The sequence below is a fragment of the Lissotriton vulgaris genome, chromosome 8 (genome assembly GCF_964263255.1).
Source record: "Lissotriton vulgaris chromosome 8, aLisVul1.2, whole genome shotgun sequence".
Taxonomy (NCBI): Eukaryota; Metazoa; Chordata; class Amphibia; order Caudata; family Salamandridae; genus Lissotriton; species Lissotriton vulgaris.
The window spans coordinates 418,930,723-418,957,187 of record NC_141696.1 but is presented as its reverse complement, the minus strand read 5'-3'; the positions used below and the strand labels follow the sequence as shown (position 1 = coordinate 418,957,187).

Here is a 26,465-nt window from a genome sequence, read left to right as displayed (position 1 = left end):
TTCTGTCCATCACCTGGTGTGTTTTGCTGTTCGCCCTATGTGGGAAGGGTATGCCCAGATGTGGATCCCGTGCTCACTACGCCACTGGAGTCAAACTATCCTGGCTGATGACGGCTGATAGCCAGAAACCGATCCTAGGATGCTTGATTCTGGTCCAGGGAAGACATGGCTTGGCAGTTCGGCTAGATTGTTTCCATGAGGCACAGGGAAGAGACTGACTTGCATATGACCATGTCTGAACTAGGGTGGCGTGGTGAGCAAAATAACAATGTATTAAACCCAGATCTGTGACTGGGGATGAATGTTTTGCCAATGTGCAATATTCCGTCTATCACCTTGTGTGTTTTGCTGTTCGCTCTATGTGGGAAGGGTATGCCCAGTTGTGGGTCCCGTGCTCACTACGCCACTGGAGTCAAGCTATCCTGGCTGATGATGGCTTATAGCCATAAACCGGTCCTAGGATGCTTGATTGCGGTCCAGAGAAGTATTGGCTTGGCAGTTTGGGCTGGACTGTTCCCATGAGGCACAGGGTCAAGACTGATATGCATATGGCCATGTCTGAACTGGGGTGGCGTGGTGAGAAAAGTAACCATGGATTAAACCCAGATCTGTGACTGGGGGTGAATGTTTTGCCAATGTGCAACATTCCATCCATCACCTTGTGCGTTTTGCTGTTCGCCCTATGTGGGAAGGGTATGCCCAGACGTGGGTCCTGTGCTCACTACGCCACTGGAGTCAAGCTATCCTGGCTGATAGCCAGAAACCAATCCTAAGATGCTTGATTCCTGTCCAGGGAAGACATGGCTTGTCAGTTTGGGCTGGACTGCTCCCATGAGACAAAGGGTCAAGACTGATTTGCATATGGCCATGTCTGAACTGGGGTGATGTGGTGAGCAAAGTAACGATGCATTAAACCCAGATCTGTGACTGGGGGTGAATGTTTTGCCAATGTGCAACATTCCGTCCATCACCTTGTGTGCTTTGCTGTTCGCCCTATGTGGGAAGAGTATGACCAGACATGGGTCTCGTGCTCACTACGCCACTGGCGTCAAGCTATCCTGCCTGAGGTTGGCTTATAGCCAGAAACCGGTCCTAGGATGCTTGATTCCGTTCCAGAGAAGGCATGGATTGGCAGTTCGGGCTGAACTATTCCCATGAGGCACAGGTGCAAGACTGATTTGCATATGGCCATGTCTGAACTGGGGTGGCGTGGTGAGCAAAATAACGATGGATTAAACCCAGATCTGTGACTGGGGGTGAATGTTTTGCTAATGTGCAACATTCCGTCCATCACCTTGTGTGTTTTGCTGTTCGCCTGAGAGCGACCAGGCCATAAGCAAGCTAACCCTTCCCAGATACTGTGCCCACTCTGAGCTTTAGCATTACCTACGTCCATTCACCAAGTAAAAGTAATGAGATCATACTATACCCACAATATACATCAAAGGGCAAATGGGTCCTCTTAAACAGGGGCAACATTACCGAGATATGCTCAGTGTCCCAGGCTTGGAAGCAATCATCACAAGGGACATTAAATCAGTTGCTTTTCTCTAACTAGTCAACAGAGAGGGAAACAAGCAATCAGAAATTACCTTTAAAAATGATGCTAAACCAATCCAAGCCCTGATGGAAAAGCAAGCACATCTATGACGATGGGGAATAATAATCAGAAACCCCAATGTTCAAGCACCCAGCTATATTTATGGAACATGTCGCTCAGGGAGAGAGCGCAAGCACAATCAGAGCCATAAACAGCAAACAGAAATCCCATGAATCAATACTGCTTGGGGCAAAAAGCACAACCATACCACCACTGGTGTCCATGGGCAAAATAATGAGCACAATCAGAGCCTTTCTGAACAATAGAATATACACTTACTGCCAAATGAGGAGCCCAGACTGGTCATGGCTCCTGGGTGCCCCACAAACATGCACCTAGTGTAAAAAGAAACCAGCAGCCATCCACATTTATTGTGTGCTCATGGACCACCAGGGGTCTCTCAGAATCAATCAACAAAATGGAAGCAATAGCTTGGCGGACATAGTCTCAGTGCAAGAAACATGGGCTTTGGATTCTGCTCCATGGCTGGACGTCATGGTGTTTGAAGCCCCTGCAATTGCATCAACACTAGAGGCCATGCCTTGGGGGGTTATTTCCATCTACGTAAAGGATGAACTAATGGCATCAGTGTCCTCACCGGCGATAGGGAAGGGCGACTATATCATCATTTGCAACACTCGGAGCACTATAATCAAAAACCAAGAGGTCATCCAATGACTATAGGCAGCATATATCTACATCCAGCAAAATGCAAAGGCGACAAAACATTGCCTTTACTTCTACTGGCATAGAGAGACCTTAAAGCGTCCCACACAGGCTCATTATTGCAATAATGGAAGAATGTAATGCCAACTTAATGACTTTAGAAATCAACAACATATGGAAGAAATTAGATAATCAAACGTAGAACATACCCAAGATCAATTCCCGAATCCAAAGACAGGACGAGCACAGGACATATGTTACCACAGCACTTAATAACAAGGGCTTACGCCTCCTAAATGGCACACTCTCAACAGACTCACTGGTGGCCTACACCCATTTATCATCCAGCAGGTTAGCAACCTTGAATGATATGTTTATATCAATAGCCCATTTTCAGCCTGTGAACTCATTCGAGATAAACCCTACAATAGCCAGCGACCACGCGATGCTAAAATGCAGGCTGAATTTGTTGAATGAATGCCACTCCAAGCAGAAGCATACTAGGCTAACTAGAGGGTCTAGAATCTTTCAAAAGATTAAACTAGTTTACCAGTAATCAGGAGGTGCTAAGCTGGGCAACAGAAAAATGCTAGATCACCGCCAAACCAAAGTGGAAGCAGCACAAAAAAAAATGAAGATCCATGGTAATAATGGGCGCAGCTCCTCCAAAAAAATCGAATCTGACTGCATGGCATTCAGTAGCAAACAGGGGGGAAATAACTCACAACCAATGAAGCTCTGTAAGGAAATAATCAAAATGAAGCTACTATTAAACAAGGCCCTTAGGGAACAAAATTACGACAACAAACTTGCCAGAAACAAAATCAACGGGATAAGAAGATCCTATAGGAAACTGTGATGCATGAAAGGACAGGTGGAAGAGACTCACAAATGGGCATAAATAGAAAAGAATATAGATTCAATTCAATAATCTTTATTCGGATACGAATATCCATAAAAGCACAATTCAATCACCACCAACAGAAATACAACTCTTATTTAAATTCTTATTCTAAACCGCGGTGCTAGATAAAAGAAGTAGCTTTGATAAAAAGACTTCAATTGTATACAATGTTAAAAAGGCATAATATATGACAACAGTACCATATTAACGATTTACAAGATAATAAACAAAGGTAAAACAATAAAAGGGGGTTGGACAGGCATTTAGCAGCAATATCATATTAAAATAAAGTGCAATTAGTTGTAAACAATATTAGCAGCATAGTACAAGTGTAACTGATAACAATTGCTATGTCCAAAGGAACATTATTATTTGGGCAAGTGCCCTTAGCACATTAAAAATCACTCATGGAAATATGTGAACGGACTGCCGCTTTCAGAAATGAACTTGCACGGAAAATCAAGTCGTCACTTTCGAGTCAAAGGATCTCGAGATGCGCTGATCTATAATCAATATTGACATTTGCCTTAAAATACAGAATCAAATATCGTTTCATATATTTTCCGTAAAAGTTACAAAAGAATAAAAAGTGTACCACCGTTTGATTACTGCCAGTACCATACGGACAGTGTGTTTGCTCAAGGTCATTGTTAAATCCCAAAGGGAAGCAAAGTAAGTATTTTACAGTGCCATCCCTAGGGCAAAAGAGCAGACTCCTCCCCCATCATCCAAAACTCTTCAGGAGGTATTTAGGTGGCATATATGTTTGAGGGCTGTTTACCTCCAGTAGGGACATGTACCTGACAACTGAGGGTTTAGAGCGCTCTGTAATGTGTCTTTCATTGTTATAAGATTCACTCAATAGACCCATGAGTGCTCTTTTGTTCATGCCCTCTAGTGCTGAGGGGTGTAGGAAAACATGTTCAAGGTTCACGCTGATTAGGCTTTTTCTGACAGCGGAAAGCCAGGGTATAGATCCTCCCTTATCACATTTAAGGAAGTCTACGATGATCTCCCTTGTTAAAGATGCTGCTGGGTTTAGCCATATTGTTAACCAAAATTTAGCTGGGTGTGACCTAATGAAGTCTTCTATACAATAGAAGTTTAATTCCCTCTGACATACGTAGGTCGGGGAAGAAATTTGGGCCCCCAGGATTTTCCTGCAGAATCTATTTTCTTCTCTTTGAATCCCGCTGCATTTTATAAAACCACAGACTTCAGTGCCGTATGTGGCAGTGGGGATGCACTGCGATTCCTAGATCTTTATCAGGGGTAAAACTACCTCTGCCTGTTTTGGTTGGGGAATATTATAAAATATTCGGCAGCTTGACTAACCTGTATTGAACACGTCAGATCCAAAAAGAGGTTGCAAACTCTCTTTCACATGGCAAATATCAGCAAAGAGGCAAGTGAGTAAACATTAAATATATTCGTAACTCAAGTGGAACAGGTGATGGACTCCCTGCGTGAAAATGGGGAACCTCCACCCAATGCCATACTAGTAGCTATATTTAAAAGGTCCCCCCAAAAATTGGCCAAGGTGATAACACCTATTTTCCAATCTTACCTCCTGAGCTCATGAATCCTGGATAACTGGAGAGGCTCAATTCTAGTACCTATCCTTAAAAAAGGGGATCGTATAAATCCAGATAATTATAGGCTGATAGCTATTCTGGATATACAGTGGAAATGTTAATCACATTTGTAACAGGTAGCTCTTGATTATTCTTTGCATAATATCCCCACACGATATTCTAAATCTTCAAAGCCTTTGTTTAGAAGGGGACATCTTGTATATAGAACATTATGTAGACATTAGAGGCCAACTATAACACGAGTATAGCACGGGTTGTTTTAAAAAAAAAGTAGAAAGCATGGCCCCAGTTTTATTAAAAATGGCTTAAATTCGGGGGATCAACCAGCTCTTTCTATATATTGACGATTAAAGGAAATCCAGGCACTGCCTTTGATCTTAAGACATAGATAGAGAAAACATATGAAAGCTTTTCCACACTCAAAGTCCAGCAAATGTTTTCTTGACCTTCAACTCTTGCGTATAGTCTGGGTATACGATCAATTTTATCCATATGCTTTTCATCAACAAACCCCTTATGCTTCTGTCTTTATAGTGCATAGACTGGGTCTGCCAATAAGATACACAGATAGAAAGCTTTGGACTTTTCAAAGGTTAATATTAGAACCTCGTTCGACTCACTAGACATCCATCTAAGGTAACAACAGGACAATCAGGTCCACAAATTTAAATTTCTGTTAAATTCATTAGGATAGGTCTAACATCAGCCTTTGGTGTTTAATAAGCCACAAAATCTTATGTAGGAACTGAAGAGCGTTAGAATCATTTGCAGTTGAAGTAACCCAGAGTTTCAAATACCTAATTTGAGATATAGAGGTACCTATCTGTTATACTTGAGTCAAATTCCATATTCTGGTCTTGACAAACCAAAATGTAAACATAAGTATTAGGTCAGACCACCCATCTCTTGGCACATCTTTTATTCCTTTCCCTTTTTCTATTTGTTCTGTGATGGACACCTTTTACTTCAAGTATTCAGTCCCGAAATGTTGCACATGGTGATGGTTCTGAGGTGTTTGATGTCACAGAAAAACATAGATAGTCTGCACTTAATCACTGTTTTCCTTACTTTTCTTGTAAATTTCTTCCAGTGACTAGTGTTTGTTCCTCCTTTTAAAAATGACAGTTTTAAGTTAGTAAAAAACTCTTGTAAATACCCCAGTTTGGGATCAATTTTTGTAAATAGGACCAAAATGCAACACTGATATATGTTCTTGTCTACATATACCTTTTCTAGGTTTCAATTGATATATATACATGGCGTCTTGATGAAGGCTCCAAGCCGAAACACGCGTAGGATTTAAATAGTACAAGAGCCATGCCCAAGATCAATTTGCTTTCATTACAATATTAACCAACAATTTGTATATGATTTTGAGAATATTCAATGAATTTCAGATAGAATACAAATCATTGTATCCTCTGTTGTAGAACGATTGAAGTATTTATATGTGTAAAGATTATGCATTTTTTAGCATAGAGGTCATCATTACCTCCAAGTATTTCTCGTGTGTTTTTTCTTTTGCTCTAAAACCATAGAAAAATATGATCAGTTTATGTTATGTTATGTTAAGTTGCGCTGTATAGCGCATGGCTACCCCAGCAACAGGGCATCCCAGCGCTTGCAGACAGACCAGTAGGCAGAGCACCGCAGGTGAGACAGCAGAGTAGATCACTTTAGGGAGGCAGATATGGCAGCTTTCCTAAATGGAAGCGAAGAGCCAGGTTTTAATCTGCTTCCGAAAATGCCAGTTATCCTGTGAGTAGCGTGCCTCAAGGGGATAGAATTTCATGGGGCCAAGGACCTGAAAGAACTGCCACCTGCTCTGCTCTTGCGTACCCAAATAGTACAGGCAAGGTGTAGGTCTACCGAGCGCAAGGCACGTGTAGGAACATAGAAGGTGCAGAGACCCTGCAATATCTGGTGGCCCTGTCCGTGTAGGATTTTATGGGTTAGGCAGAGGCTCTTGAATTGGATTCTTTGTTTTATGGGCAGCCAATGTAAATGGTGCAGTAGATGTGAGATGCAGCTGAGTTTAGGTAGGGCAAAAATAGTGCGAGCAGCCGCATTTTGAGCCCTTTGAAGTCTTTTAATGACCCTTTTGTTGGTGCCCAGTAATTGTCCATTACAATTGTCCAGATGGGATAGAACCATAGATTGGATAATTACTTGGCGGGTAGGGGGCTCAAAGAATCCCAGGATGGGTTTGAGGCTGCGCAGGCGGCCAAAACAGATACCAGCAACTTTTTTTGCGTGAAGCTCAAATGAGAGGAAGTTGTCCTTTAAGACCCCTAAATTCTTGACTGCCTCTTTAGGTATAGGGGGAGAACCCATTGTCGAGGGCCACAATTGGTAGGCCCACTTGTGTGAGTCACGGCCAATCAGGAGCACCTCCGTCTTAGAGGAGTTAAGTTGGAGATAGTTCTCCGTCATCCAGTCTGAGATGGCCAGGACATCTTCCTGGAATTTTAACTGGTCTGAGACAGTATTCTTAGAGAAGGTGAAAATCAGCTGCGTGTTGTCCGCATATGAGATCATTTTGTTCTTTTGCTCTTTGGCCAGGAGGGCAAGAGGGTGGACGTACACGTTAAATAGCGTGGGGCTAAGGGCGGAGCCCTGATGTACACCGCGGTTAAGGGGGAACCTGCCAGACAAATAAGGTGGAGCATGGATCTGGAAGGAGCAGTCAGATAGAAAAGACGCAAACCAATCTAGGTCCCTGCCGCTGACCCTGATTTCCCTGAGATTGTAGAGCAGAATCTCATGGGAGACCGTGTCAAAAGCCGCACTGAGGTCGAACAGGATCAGTGCTGAGGTGTTATCTAGGTCTTGTGCGGCCCTCAGTTGTTCCGTGACTGCCAGCAGCGCGGACTCAGTGCTATGCTTAGCCCGGAAGCCGTTTTGTGACTTGTCCAGTATCCAATTGACTTCCAGATATCTAGTCAGGGTGAAATTAACGTGTGCTTCCATCACCGTGGCCAGATATGGGAGGAGAGAAATAGGTCGGAAGTTCTCTGGCAGGGAAGGATCCAGAGTGGGCTTCTTCAGCAGGGGGATAACCTTGACATGTTTCCACGAGCGAGGGACTACAGATGACTGGAGTGATTTGTTAATCAGTTCCCAACCCTCGCACAGGATGGAATCGTGGAATTTCCTGAAGGTGTCAGGTTTAACTTGATCGTCTGGTGAACCGGACTTCACCTTTGTGGCCAGAAATTCAAGATCTTTAGAGGACAGGGGTGGGAGACTTTGTAGGGAGTGAGGGGCAGGTGGATGGGCCGGGAATCAACATAGCTCTTCTGATGTCCAGTAAGTTGTAAATACCCTCAACTTTATTGATGAAGAAGTGTGCCGGAGCTTTGCATTGCAAGTTGGAGGCTATTATGTTGTTAGTTCCCTCTGGTGTTTTAGTCAGGTCATTTATCAGAGAGAACATGGTTTTAGAGGGATTAGGGCTTGAATTAATCATATTGGTATAAAATGCTGCTTTCGTTTTTTGTATAAGTTTGTGATGTGCTTTGGTGGCTAACCTATAGGTATTTTTTGCCAGAGGGTCGTAGGAGCGCCTCCAAGCGCGCTCTAGAATCTTGCATATAAAATAAGAAAAATAAAAAATATATATATTTGTAACTTATGGTGCATGTATGCAATTTTGTGTATGCTTTCCTGGTCCGCAATATTATTTTCTATGTTCCTAATTTGTTTTGATCTCAACTAATCCATTTTTTTAAACAAGAAACTGGAAAAATGGGGCGAAGGAAAAAAGCTGATCCCACCATGTCAAACGGACTTTAGAAAAGGGTGGCACATAAAGGACAATATGCTCTGCAACTCCGACTTGATAGAAGAGACTGCGATCGCAAACATGAACCCCTAAACTTTGGCTTTGCCAATTTTGCCATGGCCTTCAACAGTCCCACAAGGTGAGCTCTGGGCCAAACCAAACAGGTGGGGATCCCAGATCCCCTGCCCAATTTCATAAAAGCATTATATTGCGAGTTTACGACACATTGATGAAGATAAAATGATGGCAGGCTTGACGACTTCTCCAAAGGTGGATACCAAAAAGGGCCTAAAACAAGGCGGTATGCTCGCCCTCTGCTGCCCAAGCCATACCTAGCTGATCTGAAGGAAGCCCTAGAAGAAATAAGAGCATTCTCCCTGAAAATGGCCTCTCACAAAATCCAGCTACTTCAGTACGCTGACGATACTGTGCTGCTAGACCAGACACAAATAGGGCAGCAGACACTGTTCAACACTGTAGCCAAGAACTGTGAAAAAAACATATTAATGATCAACAAAGTGAAAACTAAAGTGATGATTGTAAATTGGAAGAGAATCAAAAGTGAGCATAGTTTTATCGAGGGAACATAATTGAGAATGCTTCTTCATATAAATAACTGGACATGTGTCTGGAGAGCTGGGGGGGACACAGCACAGGTTATTTCACAGCAGGCAGTCTATAACTCCTTAACCTAGGCCTTCTGCAAGCTGAAAAAATCTATTCAGAATCCACAGCCACAAGCACTACTAACGGTAGTGGATAGTAAACTGTAACCTCCCATGTAAATGTAAATAGATACTTGTATAGCGCACTTCTCACCCACAAGGGTCTCAAGGCGCTTGTACGAATACGGCTGTTCAACCCATCCTGGCTTTCCCTGTGAGGTGTCCACTCCTGGGCACCCCCAAGGTGAAAGCCAGGCATTCTTAGCGTTGTGGGGTCCGTTGTGGAGATTAAGCAAGATGCCCAGAGTTGCAGAGTGGGACTCCATGTTTGGAATAGACACCGAGGCAAGAATTATCAGGTCCATGGAATTTTTAAGCCCAAGACCAGCCGAGGCAGGGAATTGAACCCTGGTCCCGGGCCAGACTTCTGCATCAGGGTCTGCCGCTCTATCCATTGAGCCACACTTCTCCACACCATTGAGCCACACTTCTCCAATACATATTTCACAATTGTGTTTCGAGGTAAAATGGCTAACTGGCTTGACAGAGCAGCAGCTACAAGAACATTTTCACAGTACCAAACACATGCTCAAGTATAACTAGAATTTAATTGAACCTCTCAACAGCTAGTATTAAATGCAAGATATGTGGCTCACTGTCTGAAACTGAACCAGGCACACTCTGCCACATTAAAATGTATGCTGTGTACAGCAATGAATGGAAGTGAATCAAACTGGTATTTCTTGCCTGGCAAGCTCATTAAAAGCTCGAGAAACAGATGATATATATATATATATATATATATATATATATATATATATATATATATATATATATATATATATATATATATATATATATATATATATATATATATATATATATATATGCCGTCGACCTCCTGGCTAGACACATAGCTAAACTGCTTTTTAGGCAAGCAAAAATAATATCCTGTGATCAAGATAGGCAAACTTTGAAACGCAAAGCCGAGGGCAATTGAGATCCCAGGTTTTATGACCCAGGAGAATAGCCAATATCTCCATCCCAAACACTGACAAAAGAAATTAAAACAAATTTAATAACACTAAGATTTGGCCTGATCCTGCTCAAAGTTTATTGGTATGAAAGAAGAGAAGGTTGAGGAAAGCAGACTTTGTAGATCGTGTGCAGTGGATAATTAGTCATTAAGACACATAATCTCCATCTGCAAACCACTGCTCCAAATTGGAGAATTTGGCTGCGTCCCCTCTTGCGGGAATTACACATTCAAACTTCAGAGGAAGTGATGCTTTGTTGCCTAAAAAGCAAGTCCAGAGCGTTGTCAGCTCACTTTCTGAAATTCTTCAGGAGAGCTCCTCGCGTGTTGCAGGCTGTAGAGGTTAAGGGCTGCAATCCACTGCCAGGCAGCAAAGGACTACTAAAGTCACGCAGCTAATGGACTGATGCAGTAGCATAAAGTACTTCGTAACAAGGGGAGGCAAGACCCGCTGCCTCGCAGCGAACAACTTTAAAAGCTACGCAGCTAATGCTCTGACACAGCAGTACAAAGCACTTTATAACATGGGGAGGACCACTCTATGCGCACAGTTCCTCAGATCACAAGAGTAGAAAAAAACATCATCATGATAAGAAAAGCCCTGGAAGACGGATGGTTTGGGGTCAACATTAGGCTAGTGATCCGTATGATGCAGGCAATGTAGGATCAGGGCCACTGTCATGCAGTAATGAACTCCAAAAGCCATGCAGCAAGTGGTCTGAGCAGAGCAGCTAATCTACTTTCCGAGAGCCCAGCAGAAGCGAGAAGCCCACGGACGCTGCCCCTCCTCTTTAACGCGCTGAGAAAGACGCTGTCTTTTCTCCTGCCGAGAAAATCCAGCTCCGGCGTTTCCAGCCTACCCTTGCGGGTGACTGGAATATCGAGTCCTGAGAGGGAGATACCAGACCTCCTACATTCTATTCCTAAGGTACAGTGCTGACTAAACCCTTAGAGAGAATTCTTGAACAGATCCTATTCCTCCCTTGGACGCCCCAGCACTGGATAAACTGACTGTTAAAGTCACCTCTGGCTCTCCCAATGATCCAGCACCCCCAAACACTCTCAAACTGGCGATGGATATGATCCGCCCTATTATACTGGATGTCCTTAACACCTCCATCTCCTCCAACTCCGTTCCCCCGCCATGGAAGTGCGCAATGGTTAGAGCGCTGCTAAAAAAGCCTAATCTTGACCAAAGTAATTTAGCAAACTACCGTCCCATCTCTTTGCTCCCCTGGTTGAGCAAACTGCTTGAGAGGCACGTAAACAACATCCTAACGAACTATCTGGAGTCAAACAGTCTCCTGCGTGCCTCTCAGACAGGGTTCCGTCCGCGACATGGGACAGAAACTGCGCTCCTAGCGGTTACGGAAGAAGCAAGAGCTGTGCTGGACCGGGGTGGGAAAGTCGCCATTATTTTATTGGACCTGAGTGCCGCGTTCGACACGGTGAACCATGTCACGCTGTTGCAACGACTAACGGACATGGGCGTGTCGGGCGCGGCCCTGGAATGGCTGACGTCTTTCTTGACCGACCGGTTCTTCCAGGTCTTTGAGGGTGAGGCAGTATCATCTAAACATTCTCTCAGGTGTGGGGTTCCTCAGGGCTCCTCCCTGAGCCCCACCCTGTTTAATGTTTATATGGAGCCCCTAGACAGGATAGTCCAACCCTTCGGTGTGCGTATTGTCACCTACGCGGACGATACCCAACTGGTGGTCTCTTTAGACCACGCGGAATCGTTCGTCCCACACCTTAGGTCCCTGTCTAGAGGCGGTCGCCAGATGGATGCATTCCTCCTGTTTAAAACTCAATGGAGAGAAAACAGATGTCATTCTGTTGGGGAATTCTCCCCCCTCTGTTTTTACATCCATCTGGCCACCATGTCTGGGTGAGCCCCCGACTCCCAAGCCCCAGATAAAGAGCCTGGGGATCTGGCTCGACCCAGCCTTGAATTTCTCAGTACAAGCCACTAAGATTGCAGCCACCTGTTTTGGGTTGATGAGGATGCTGCGGAAGGTGCTCCCTCTGCTTCCTTTTCAGGCCAGGAGGATTCTTGTCCAGGCCCTGATACTGTCGCGCCTGGACTATGGGAACTCTCTTTTTTTGGGAGCCCCCTCCTTTGTCATCCAAAAGCTCCAAGTCACCCAAAACAGTGCAGCCCGCCTCCTTTACAATCTTCCTCGCCGACAGTCAGCCAGGGATGCCTTAAGAGAACTCCATTGGCTCCCTATTGCGGCGAGAGTGCAATTCAAATCTATGTGTATTTTACACAAGGCCTTCCATCACACTGGTCCCGCAATCCTGCAGACTTTGGCCACCCCCTACGTGCCTGGGCGTTCTCTCCGTTCTGGCTCCCTTCAGCTGGCCACCTCCGTCAGAGTCAAGAAGGCTCGATGGGGTGGTCGCTCTTTTTCACATAACGCGGCCAGGCTCTGGAACGCCCTCCCCCTATCTCTTCGGGAAATCACTAACCATCTCGCTTTTAGGAAAATCCTTAAAACACACCTGTATGCAAAAGCTCACTGATCTGCCCTGCGCACGCGATAATAAAGAGTAAGTCATGAGCGCTACGAGGCCTCCGGGTAGATAGCGCTATACAAGTGTAATTTAATAATAATAATAATAATAATCCTTGGCAACAAACCTACTTAACTTAAACTGCTACTTACTTACTCCTTCCCACGTATTAGGCTTAGGTCTGGTACACTGGGGTAGGTGTAGTTTAGAAGCACCAGTTGAGCACGTTAGCCTATGTATATATGTATATATATTTTATCCATTTTAAAGTGTCTTATGGCTAAGAAACCGTATATCAATGCTTTTACAGTATTATTTAATAATACTCCTTTTACTGTACGTACTTTACTTTACATTAAGAATTGCAATTGTGGCAATTCATTTCTCTTGAAGAAGGAAGGAAGACTGCTCAATAAATAATACCTTTTATTGAAAACGCCCGTCTCTCTATTCTCTGCACCCTGGTGAAATTAAATATGCACAACTGACTGAGTGAAATAGCTGTCTATTGTTTCACACGACTCTAGAGATTGACTCTTATTCTGAGGGAGCAAAGTTGTCATGTTTATGCGGTTGTCGGAAGCTGAATCCCTTCTTGTCTGAGCCAGGGAAGCTGATCACTTCCTATTCAGTCAAGAAAGTTTCCAGTGACCTCTGAGCTAGCTGGCGCAAATCTAAATTAAGTCTAACTTAGTCAGTAGAGTCCTAGAAGACCTCAGTCCTACGTCTACACTGCTGTTTATGTTATTCCAATGCGCAGGGCCTATAGGGAAAATAGGAACTCCACTACATGACTTTGAATGTACTTCTAAGGTAGTCTTCCCTGCTGACACATTTTCCTCTTGCCTGGGAATGATGCTAATTTGGGATGCCACTTTAGAGTTACAGTAGGGATAGATTAATAATCTTTCTTTCTTTTAGGTCAATGCAGTAATCTCTTCAAATAGGGTCTGTCATTGTATGCCTCATACTTTTGGAGATCACCCGGATCATTATATTGAGTCGTCTGAGGCTCATGCGTTGGATTATGTTTGTATTAGTGCCCGTTTATTTTCTTAACCTCTTGATGAGGTGTTTGTATATCCAGTTGTTTTTGTCTTTGTAATTAATCTCAAACCCTAATTTCCGTAGTCAGTAGTTTATTGATTTGGATTGAAATTGTCAATGGTAAATTCCAATTGGAAAGAGTTTCTCCCCTTTACACTTCTTACCAGACAAGAAAGATCCAGAGAAGAGGATTCGAAAATTGGTAAGATAAAGTTAAAAAATCAGATAAGTATCTGGCATCATCTCGGTGGAGGATCTGAACACTTCTAACCTATAAAAATAGAAAGAGGAGAAGGGAGAGAATATTGAGACAGGAAGTTAAAATATGTGGCCTTACAAAGATGGAGGCCTGTGCCAGGTAGAGGGTTAGAAGGTAAGTCATCCTGTAGCACATAGATTAACTACTACCCTGCTAAGTGGGCACACACGGTGCAGCTTGGTCATTCCCACACAATTAAAGGTCCAGTGTTTACTGCACTTTCGAGTATCAAAAAGCAAGGCACAATAGCAGTGGCAGGTGTCATCTCCTAGAGTACCTTATGTAGGAAATAGTGGGAATTTGTAGATTCTTTGTTATCCATTATTTATGCCCACATAGCTTCGCCAGGAGCCCTATGAGCATCGGACTACGAGCATCAGGAAAGAAAAGAAATAGCGAGCACATCCTCAACATACTATGGATACCCAATGCTTAGTATGAGGGAAATTCTCAATTATTCATCTGCTCATCCCATTTTAAAAGTTTTACTGACTCCTAAAAAGGTATCGCAAATGGATAAATATTCACAATTCGGAACGGGCATGTGATAGGTGTCCCTTCCAAATTGCACATTTAAATGAGATGTACCAATGTTTGTGATGAGAAATTACGAACTTTCCAGTTGGAGTTGTAAGCGATTCACAAAAGGGAGTGGATATCCATGTGACCCCTTTCACTTTGTGAGTTGAACAATTTCTGTTAGTTGAGTAAGGAGCGGTCCAGGGAACTATAACTCTCAAACAACTTAAAAAAACATTAAAAAAAGGTAAACTTTCACCAGCAGCCTGATGGACATGTGGCTGCCGGTCTGAAGAGAAAAAAGAAAAATGACCCCTGCATTCTGGGTGAACACTGGTTTTGGGGAACATTTGTTTGTTTTACAAAGCAAACTCCTACTTTGGGAGTTGGTTTTTGTAGAACCAAAACGTTTCCTTGGCACCTGCATGAAACATGGCATCCACTCAGCAAACTTTTAATGCCATTGAAGAAGCCACTGTGGTGATACAGTGTGTTTACGTCAGAGGTCATTACCTCCCCTTCTCTGGCAGTGTCAGCTGGTCCATGTGGATATTGTGGTCTTCTATTAGTTAGCAGGAGCACACTGGAGACTGTCCACTGCTTTGCGCATGTTACTACATGAGTCTATTTTGCAAATGCCTCTTTTGGTACTTTCATATGAGAACCTACCGCTGTTTTCACGCTTTGCAGGTTCCTGGGATTTAGTCTGAACATTGTGAACAAGGTCGCCCAACAATGCCCCTTGTTATTCTGTTCTGGTCAGGCCCTAGCTCATAAACATAACATACAGATGCAGCTGTTATTTGAGTATACATACTTTGGATTTATTGGAATACATGGATAGGCAGCACACACTTGGTGAGGAACGTTCCCAGGGAGAAGAGCTTGACCGCACCTATGATGTAGATCTACCATCTATAGACTGAGGTACGGTGTCTGCAGATAGCGCCCAGAGATCTAATATATAATCATCCTGCTTCTATGCAAGGTGCGGGAGGTTAGGCTAAGCTGTCTTTGACTATGACATCTCCTTTTATTATTTCCGGAATACTTGCTATGCTGACCGTATTTGTGTTATGCATTTTTCTGCTTATTGTGATATGTGTACCTCATACTAGAGCAAGTTAGTTAAACTAAATATTTTAAACTTGTTTGTGTCTCTGTTAGATCTTATTGTGGACAAGTACAAGAGTGTGAGTGAAAGGGTGTATCTTGCTACCGTGATTACTGAGAGAGTCGGGAGAGTTGTGTTCTGGGGTGTCTAATCACTTGTTCCTCTCTGAGTGAGTAAGAGGGCAGGTGAGACACTACAGCTAGTCAATGCTAGGCTCATTGGTACAAAGGTGGTAGGATGACTCAGTCCCTATATACTAAGGTCCCATTATCCTACGCATAGTTCTGTGTTTGCGCAAAATCTCTTCAACAGTAGATGGTGAATTGCCTGTCCCACTGTAAATCAGCCCCAATATGTACACCCACATAACATCCATAAATGTGACACAGATGTGCTTTTGCCTATTTACATTTCCCTTCTCTTTCGTGGAAAACTTTGTTAAATATATGGGTGCCCCTCCCTATTCTCAGCCAAGAATGTACCGACAATGGCGTGTTACAGGAGCAAATTGTGTACATTTTCATGGTACCAATCTACTTAGAAAAAGTAAGTGGATACCCAAGCACTAATGTGTTTGTGGATTTAATTTTGTGGGCGTTCACTAGCGTTTACATGCACATCCATCTAGGAACGGCCAAAATACCTCCCCTGAGCCGTAAATGTATATATCTGCCCATTCTGCCGTTCTGGCAAACCTGTGCCATTACAAAGGAACCTTACATAGACAGCATGACACCAGTCCTGATCAGACTGACATTTCACCTTCATACATTTCTTATTTTGCACACCTAAGTTGAACATTGATGCCTTACATTTTCTGCAAATAAGTGCCTCCAACTAACTCCCCAGCTTATGGTATTTCACAGAAGGAGCCTATGAAGTCAAAAATATTGCTTTTTTACGCTTTGAGCCTGATTTTCCCCTTTTCCTAAATGTCTTCCGTGTCATTTAATCTCTTTCCATTACCAGCGGGATCTGTGAGGAGAGCTGCTCATCCTTTTTATAATTTAGTTTTTGTCCTTCTCTTTGAAATACCTTTAACTATTGAATTTTGATGTGCATGCCACATATTTCTAGGTCTAAATTTCTTTCTCTATTCCATCCAGCTTATTTTTGATGTAGTGTTCTTTATAGCATTATACAGTTATTCTCTTTGCTCACCAGAGACAGTGGAAACTGTTTAATTTTTGTGTGAAGCCACCCTGTGCAAAGCTTTGAGGATTTTCTTCTGGTTTTCCTTTAGAGGTCAATTATTAGTATACGATTAACTGGGACTCACTTAAAATGAAGTGTTGTTATTCTGCCATTATGATTTATGGATCTGAGACTTGAGTTTGACACACATTTTAACTGCTAGATTAAAGTCTAACAAAATACGGTAGCACACACCTAAAAAATAACACACACCTACACAATAACATACTCAACCAGCCTAGTAATTGGATGTATTTTTTTCAAAACCTCTCTCCTCTATTTCTGGGGGCATCTGCAGCATTCTGACTTTTCTTCTTTCTGTTGCTCTAATTAATTACCATATTTTATCTTCTTGAAGGTAACATGCGACTTACCGATTTTTTCTTCTTGGTACACACCGGCTTTTTGCAACTTGAATAGTAGTTGAGGGCGGCGTACTCCATCAGAGCAGCAAACACAAACAAGAAGCACACTGTCACAAACAGATCCATTGCCGTGACGTAGGACACTCGAGGCAAAGAATTTCGCGCAATAGTGCTCAGTGTTGTCATCGTCAACACTGTGGTGATACCTAGGCGAAAAAAAATGAATTTTACTTAACAATATTTGGACAACATGAAGCATCTTATTTATGTCCTGTGTTATTTGGTTCTTTGGCATCTCTCAATAATTTAGTGAGTAAGAGTGTGTGTGTGATAATGTCTGTGTATGTGGTAATTATTGTGTGTTGGTCATTGTCTTCTGAATTTTCTTCCACCTTTCTTCTAAAACATTTTGAAGTTCCATCTTTAGGTGAAGATCTGCCTGTCTGCATAACGTGAAGACCCTCATTACGAGTGACATGGTAATCCTTTTTTTAACTTCAACCTCTCAGAGATATCAATATCAGGGGTACTAGTAACACCTGACTTATTGTGGGATCATAAGTGAGATCTTAAAGGGCTCCTTAAAAATCAAGAATCACACCGCAATATTTCATTTTGGCTCCGATTGCCTTAGTACAAACACTCGGCGCTGCTCCTATCTCTAAGCAATGCGTAAGAAACCTGGGCATTTTGATCAATGATGCTCTTTCCATGAAGGACCCTGGGCATTATTTATGAAGGCCTTGCGTTAGTTTTGCGCCGCCGGTGCGTCACTTTTTGTGACGCACCAGCGGTGTAAACAATGCGCCTCGTTGCGCCATATTTAAAAAGTGACGCATCTAGGTAGATGCGTCACTTTTTAAACCCCTGCGCCACATTATACCTGCGTCAGGTATAATGTATGCAGAGGGGGCGTTCCCCCGCAAAAAGCCTCGTAATAGTGACGCAGTGAAATCTATGAGATTTCACTGCGTCACTTTTAGGATGCTGTTGCGTCAAAATCTTGCGCCTGCCTCACAGCAGGCGTAAGACTGACGCAAGCCCTTTCACATGGGGCTTTCCCCATGTGAAAGGACGCATTGCTGGAGTTGCGTCACTTTTGTGACACACTCCAGCAATGCGTCACTTTTGCGCTTACAGATGCGTCAGAAATACTGACGTATCTGTAAGTCCTTGCGACACGATGCATCATACATTAAATATGACGCATCATTGGTGTCGCAAGGAGTGCGCAGTGAAAAGTGACGCATCGCTGTTTTCACGCAGCGATGCGTCACTTTTCATAAATGAGGGCCCATGTGCGGACCCTGCTCATAAGTCAGCTCGATTACGGAAACGCCTTATTCGTGGGCATGACCGAGTACCTTTTCACGTGGCTGCAGGTGCTTCAAAATGCTGCAGCCAAACTGGTGTGTGATAAAAACAGATCAAGCTCTGCATCGATGTGCACGAAAGACCTGCATTGGCTACCCATGCGTCAAAGAGCAGTATTTAAACTACTCAGTCATGCACATAGAGCACTGTATTTAAGCGGCCCTAAGATACTCCAGGAGAAAATTTAGTTTTATGTCCCCACAAGGAACCTACGGTCACTACATCAAGCATTAGCCAGAACAAAGCGTATCAAGAAGGTGAGGTCTGGAGTGCGCTCTTTCTCATATCTGGCAGCTAGGAAATGGAATGAGCTTCCTCTGGACCTACGGCTCACTCCTAGCTACCTGGCGTTCCGAAAAAAACGAAAAACGTATTTATTCCCTAAATACTAATACTTACTTGTAGCCCCTATCAGCAGCTTTGCCTTTTTTGCTACTAGCGCCTTGATATCCCTTGGGATGAGTGTTGCGCTCTATAAGTAAATAAATAAATAAGTAATTTCTTAGAAAGATTTTCGCTCGATGATTGTGGCTGCTTATTGGAGTCAAATGTCGGTGTGACATTGATACAGCGGTTTACATAATTCATCATAATAATTGCAGTTACTGGCTCTATCAAAATAAAGGGGACAAGTATGTTGAAGGCCGTACTGTAGAATGATTTGTTTTTAATATAGAGACATCCACCAATTTATAGATATCTGCCCTTCAATCCCTTACACTAGGAATTATTTATTGAGGGTTCTGAAGAAGAGTTAGCAAAAATGTAGTGTGCACAATACTGAGAAGTAAACAGACCTGTCTCAAAACGAGCAATATATGTTTTTTGGAAGTTCATTTTTTGCACAACCTCGTCTTCTATATAATCAGATTCTCTTTGTTCTATTTAAACTATATGAGCCTTATTCCAATCATTAAATGTGGTTGTAAATGAAAGTTTTAGTTTATGACCAAATGTACCTTTTTTACACACACAGCAGGAATTCACTAATGGGTTCCAAACAGGTGTTAATCGAGCTATCTCAGACAGGCGTATGCAGAACTGCACACTTCTACGTCCCTCTCCAGCCGTGGGAAAACTGATGTTCCATACATAAACATTTTTCAGCAGTCATAACCATCTCTTATTCCCCTTATCTTTGGCAAGAGTTGGATTCCTGCAAAGGGTTGACATAAATTCTTTTCAAGGAAGGGAAGCTGAATGCACCGCCTCCAGTTATGGGGGAGTGGGAGAGGGGGGGTTAAGGAAAGGATTTCTCCATGGGGAAAAATATTTTCCCTGTGTAAAAACTATGAGTATACACAGGGCATCCTGTTTCCACTGTGTAAAGCTCTCTACTTTGGAAAACGACATACTGTGGGAATGCAATCCTTATCGGAATGCCACATAACTTTCCCAGGAATACATATGTACATCTGCATCTACACTGTTTTCTGTGTGTATTCCTGGGAATGTCTGTGAATCCCAGAAGCAAATCTGCACTCACACATTTGTCTGCTAATTAGGGGTGGGAGAAATATTCGGTTTCTGCCAACGGAATTGGTGGATTTGTGCAGACTCAGCGTTACTCTTGTAACATGGATTTCCGGCCAAATTCTGCCAATCGCTGCAAAGCAGAATCTTTCCTCGCATGCACTCAAATCAGTAAGTTGGTAAGCGAGATTTGGTGTCCCCAAGAGCGATATTTGGGTGCTAGGAGGTCATCCGGTGAGATAGATGTAAAGCAGGTCACAAGAATTCGTGGTCAGAAGGCTGAAGCTTGAGCCGAAAATCGACTTGAGCAGCAGTAAAATCAACTCGAGTAAAAGTAGAGCACCTTCTGATGCACAGCATGGTTCCAGTTGCACTGATTTCTTAGCAGAGAACGTGCTGTCTGTGCTAAATCACAGCATGAGCAGCATGACATGCTTATTTCTGTCCACTTGCAGAACTCCACTAAATCCCGCAATTTATTTGTAACTATGCAGAATTCTATAGAGTCAAATTCCATGAGTTCTGCCCACCCTTAATAAATATGTGAGTACTTGTTTACTCTTGTCTTTGTTAACTGAGCCCAAGAGCTCTGATCCACACACTTTTTAACCACTTTAGTGAAAATTGCATGTGCATGATACTGACATGAGTCTGTGGAGTTCCAAGATTCGGATTCGTAGATGGTGGACCAGAGGACATCTCAACTAAAGATCAGATTGTTGTATGCAACATACAGGTGCAGCAGAATGCCCAGTCATACCTCTAGAGGCCAGGATATCAAAGTGTGCATCTCAGGTGTGCAGGAATTTAAACTGGGTGAAAACCGACAAATTTAGATGTGTGTATGGATCCACCGACAGTTTACTGGTTGTTTCCCACTCTTGAAGTGGGCTCAAATTTACAACTGTAAAATGCTGGAATAAGTGCCCTTCCAGAATGGTAACATCAAGGCTGCACACTACATTTCACAGAGGTACAGTGAAGGGGCTATGTATTTTCCTCTAAATCAATCTCAAAGAAATTAACACAGTGCTTGAGGTGGTAAAGTGTAAAGGAGCAGATTTCAAATTTGGGTTGCGTGATGCCCAAAATGCATACAGATTTTTCATAATAACATGCTGATAAAAAGTTATTTTCACACAAAAAATGGTTGCTTCATCTGTCAGTGACAAAAACAGAGATTCTGAAGTAGAAGAGGTAGCTAATGGGAAGGTTTCCAGATAAATGATGCAGCTATTAAATGTTTACGTATGTGAAAGTCAAAAGTGTGTTGATTTACTTTAGTCTAACTCTAACCCCTAGCAGCCATATTGTTTTGCTCATGATAACTTTGCCTACAGGATATGCCCTTCTCTGATTTGAGAGGTTTTGTGCCTTGGCACTCAGGTGGTGACATTTGTAAGCCAGCTTGCTCAACCAAAGCTGTTAACATTACATTGCGTGTGAAGGCCATCTCATGAGCTCATATAGGCGCCTGCTTGTGTAATCAGTCAGCATGTAATCATGTGATAGATACTAGAACCAGTTTGTGAATTAAAGTATATATTTGAGTCATGCCTTTCTTTGGGGTGCTTTGTTCCATATCTAGCATACACAGGATCCAGTTGTTGGTAAATTCTGTGATTCACAAATAATTCACTTTTGCAATAAACACTTAAAAGATTAACCAAAACCTGAAATGAAGTGTTCTTTGATACTTTGTGGATGATTTTAATACAATAAATGGTTTTTATATAACAACATTAAACACGTTTGCTATTTCTAAGCACTATCATTTAATGCAAATACCTAATGTAATGATGCTCAAATTAGCAATCTCAGAAGAATGTGAACGTGTACACTCATGAGTGGCAGACCACATCATACATCAGTAAAGTGGGCGAAAACTCACTGAGCCTCTTGGGCTTCTTTGAGAAACTTTGGAATTGTGAAGTGTTTGTTTATTAAAAAAGCAGTGGACGTTTGTTAATAAAGATACAATAATTCAAGTTGAGGATGGCTTTCATTATGCAATATTTTTGTTTTCTTCAGAAGCAGAGCAAGGTAGAAGCTAGTTGATGTAGCCTCTAAAGTTTCAACATTTAGATATTATCTGTGATCAAGTACTGTTGATTCGGTTATTTTAAATCAATTTAAATAAATACTACAGACAACCTCAAGCATATGATATTATGGAAAGACCAGCACATTGGATTCATATAAATGCCTCAGAATCAACAAGTGATCACCGGCTAGACTACTTAAACATCCCTCTTGCGATATAGCTTCTTGGAGTTAAGCATCAGCGGGAGAAAGGATAATAGTTCTAGTGCTTGAGCAATAGGGTGGGGAAACCCATCCAGGGCAACAAACAGCGTCTGAGAGAGGTCTTGGCCAAACTACAGGCCGCCAGGAAACAAAGCACTGTAAAGTTCCAGGGATTTGCATGTGAGCTATATAAGGATATAGTACCAGCGACCTTGGCATGCCAACAGTTTAGGTCAGTCACAGACAAATCCGACAGGAGAACATTAGATTTTGCAGGACATACCCCTTTGGCTTGGGCTTAGAATTCCGAAATAAAGCATATCACATCACCGAGGTGAAAGAGGCCCTAACACTTTTGGGGCTTCTGACACCTTAGGGTGATGGTGGTCCTGATGAGAATGATCGTAAAGTGACCTCCTCCACTGGGGCTGGGGGGAGGCCTGTGTCCGTTCCAAAGACCCCCCAGATTACCACCTGCAGCCTGTTTGTCTCTGATCACAAAGCAGGAATGCAAACAAACCTGAACACTACAAAATAGCATATGGGGAGCCCAGATAGACTCCAATATGATTCACAGGTCACACTGGTACTCACCATGGCATTGCCTGTAGACACTCTCCAAGAGCCCTACCCCGAGGGCAAATGCTACAAAAAACATGCTGTCATAGAAATTATACCTTTCAAACAGTTGCTTCATTGGAGCCATGGTAGTAACAGTGGTCTGAATCGCCTCCAATGCTCTACACATCCTACATTAGTAGACTGACCCCGGGACTGTTGGCCCAACTGTATTTGTTTTAGGATTTACATTTTTTTCTTTTGAAGAAACTCTGGAGATACTGGGAGGTTTGGGGGAACAACAGCGATCACCTAGAACTGAAACTGTACACTATGGAGTGTTCGATGGAACTGGTAGGAAATGGGGGGGGGGTGTTGGTGAAGGATAGGCTAAGAGAGGAGAATATTCAAGGGTCAGAAAAGGAGAAATTACTGTTATCATGGTGATCAACGCTCTCACATGGAATGTTAGAGGTATGAATGTCCCAACCAAACACCATAGGATATGGAAATACCTGCTGGATGAGCTCTATTATATTGTAGCACTACAGGAGAACCACCTCAATAGATCGGAAGATCATAGACTGAAACATAGGACATATCCCTGATATACAAGTCCTTCACCTCTAAAAAACATAATGGTGTGGCCCTCCTCTTTCACTCCTCTTTAGAATTTCAACCAGACGGCTGTAAAACAGGCAAGGAAGGGAAGGTTGTGCTGGTGAAGGGTCAAATTAGGGGGAACTGTGCAGGGTTGTGACAGCCTATGCACCCAAAACTAATCAGGCAGCATTCATAACTACCATGTTGGCATTTTTGGGAGAATTTGCAGAGGGAGACATAATTTTGATGGAAGATTACAATCTCATATGGCACTCCCACAGATCACCCATGGGTAGCTTTCCGAAAAGCCTGAAACAGGCGATGCGAGAAATAGGCCTTTCACACGAATGGAGGGAGTCACCCAGAGGATAACGAATTACACCTTTTTCTCCCACAGCCGCCATACCTACTCCAGACTAGACTATGTGTTCCTTAGTCACATCCTTATCAGGGACATTATTGAAGCAACAGTACACCCCATTCTCATCTCTGATCATTCTCCAGTGCTCATCTCCCTGGAGTGGAACAACCCTATGCCCAAATATAGCCTTTGGTTCTTCCCTAGCACGCTGGTCCGTGACATAATTCTCTGGGATAACCTATGAAAAACCATTAGCGAATTCTTGCAACTGAATAGCCCCTAAGAAACCACACCCACCAACAACTGGGACATATTCAAGGTGGTAGTAAGGGAACAATGCATGGCAGTGATGTCAGCCCTTAATAAACAGAGAACCAAAGAATACCTGATGGTAGAAAGGAAAATTGAGAACTCGAGAACAGACCCATAAAGTCAGTCCCTTAGTAACCCACCAAAAAAAAGTCACGGCCATTAACACAAAACCAAATGCGATCTATGCTAGCAGGGTAAAATTGACATTGCCACATCTCAGCAAACATCCTACATGCAAGGCAACAAGGTAGGGCCACACTTAGCACGTCAATTAAGAATTAGAAGAGAGTAGGACTATATTGGGGACATACACGACTGCTCAGGGAATGTAGTGGTAAAGTGGGTGAAAAACGATATCTCCCTGATTTTTTCGGAACCACACCGGAAGGCTACTGTGTACTTAGACATGATAGGACATTAAAGAAAGGTGGAGGTTTAGCAATAATTTATCGTGATAAATACACAATCAAAACCGAAACCTTCAACTCCCCAGTCTGCGAAGCATTAACCTTTTGTATCATACTTTCAAATACTCAATCCTTTAAAGGAACCTTATTATATCGACCACCAAGCTCGCAAACTGATTTTCTTGCAGAACTCCATACTTTATTAGAATCAATAGCAGGAATATCAGATTATACTATCCTGAGATATTTCAACTTTCATTTAGAATCTCCCAGTGACAAGGAATCTTCCTCCCTCATCAATGATCTCCTATCACTAGGCCTAAATCAGCTAGTCTCTTCACCCACACATAGAGCAGGACACACACTGGATGGTCTCTTTACTAATAATTCCAACATCTCCTTACTGTCGGTTACCCCTTTGATCTGGACCGACCATTCTGCAATTACCTGCACCATTCGGACCAAGAAATCCAACATTAGGGATATGGGTTCTCACACTCCTAAATACATTCGTGCATGGAATAACATTGATATTCAGCTTTTGCAAACATCTTTCTCCTCTCGCCATTATACTCCTTCAGAAGACCCTGAAATAGCATCTAATAACTACTCTACCTGGTTAGACGACACCTTCTCTATGCTAGTGCCATCCAAAAGGGTCTCTACGAACCGAAGGGTTAATTCCGCACCTTGGTCCTCAGAGGAGTTAAGACTGGAGAGACAACGTTGCAGGAACCTAGAGAGACATTGGCGCAAAGACTATAATAACAACGCTAAAACATTATATAAAGAGGCAATGACAAAATATAAACATCTGATTACCTTAGAGAAAAGTAAAACTACCTAAACCAAATTGAATCTGCCCAAAACTCTTCCAAGGAACTATTTCAAGTGGTAACTAAACGCTCCACACCTCCAACAGGTTCGACCATGGAAGCGTCGCAAGATTTATGTAACTCTCTTGCTAATTTCTTTAAAGAGAAGGTCACTCATATCCACTTAAATTTCGTCACCCAGGCTAATTCAGATCCACCTACCCCCCATAACTCAACTAAGACCTCCCTCTCCACCGTATTCTCTGAATTTGCTCAGGTCCCTCTCCAGCAGGTACGTGATCTTGTTCTATCTATTAAATCTGGTTCCCCTCTGGATCCCTCTCCCCCCTCTATTCTCAAATTGATTCCGGATCCTATCGCCTATACCCTTGCAGACATATGCAATTCAATGTTCAGTACTGTTGTTTACCCTTCAGTATGGAAAAAGGCCATCATTAAACCCCTACTCAAGAAATCCTACCTTGATCGGCTAGAACCAAAAAAACAGACCTATAGCTTGTCTTCCATTTCCATCAAAGATCATTGAAAAATGAATGAATAGGCAACTAGCTCAATTCATTGACAATAATAAGCTGCTCGATGATACTCAATTCGGTTTCAGGATGGGTCATGGGAATGAGACAGCCCTCATCAAGGCCTCGGATGAGATCAGGATGATCTTGGATAGAGGTGGAGCGGCTGTCCTTATCCTGTTGGATTTGTCTGCGGCTTTTGACACGGTCGACCATACCATCTTGATCGACCGTGTCGCTGCCATTGGCACTGAACAAAAAGCCAGGGCTTTATTAACAACATTTCTTGCCAACCGCACTCAGTCGACCAAGCTGGGTGAATTTTACTCCCCTTTTTTTCCCTCCCATGTGGAGTGCCTCAGGGATCTTCCTTAAGTCCGACCTTATTCAATATTTATGTGTTGGATTTGGCAAGGACCATCAAAACCCATTAGATGAGGTTAACATTGTATGCCGACGACACGCAACTTGTGCTGGCAGTCCACAATGAATGATTAGAAGTGGCAGCAAATTTTCA

The 26,465-nt window shown here is 42.8% G+C and overlaps 1 protein-coding gene across 3 annotated transcripts in view; it reads right to left on the bottom strand.

The window, feature by feature from the left end:
- Positions 1-26,465, bottom strand: part of LOC147697113 (gamma-aminobutyric acid receptor subunit gamma-3) — a 1,420,783-nt gene that overhangs the window by 7,766 nt on the left and 1,386,552 nt on the right. The window contains exons 5-6 of one of the 3 annotated variants that reach the window (XM_086933291.1): positions 17,271-17,471; positions 5,760-5,771 (exon numbers count right to left, since the gene is read on the bottom strand). In XM_086933291.1, coding sequence (XP_086789417.1) covers positions 5,760-5,771; positions 17,271-17,471 — 213 coding nt within the window. Of the gene's footprint in view, positions 1-5,759; positions 5,772-15,740; positions 15,753-17,270; positions 17,472-26,465 lie in introns of all 3 variants that reach the window. The other 2 variants (XM_086933292.1, XM_086933290.1) reach the window with 2 other exon arrangements.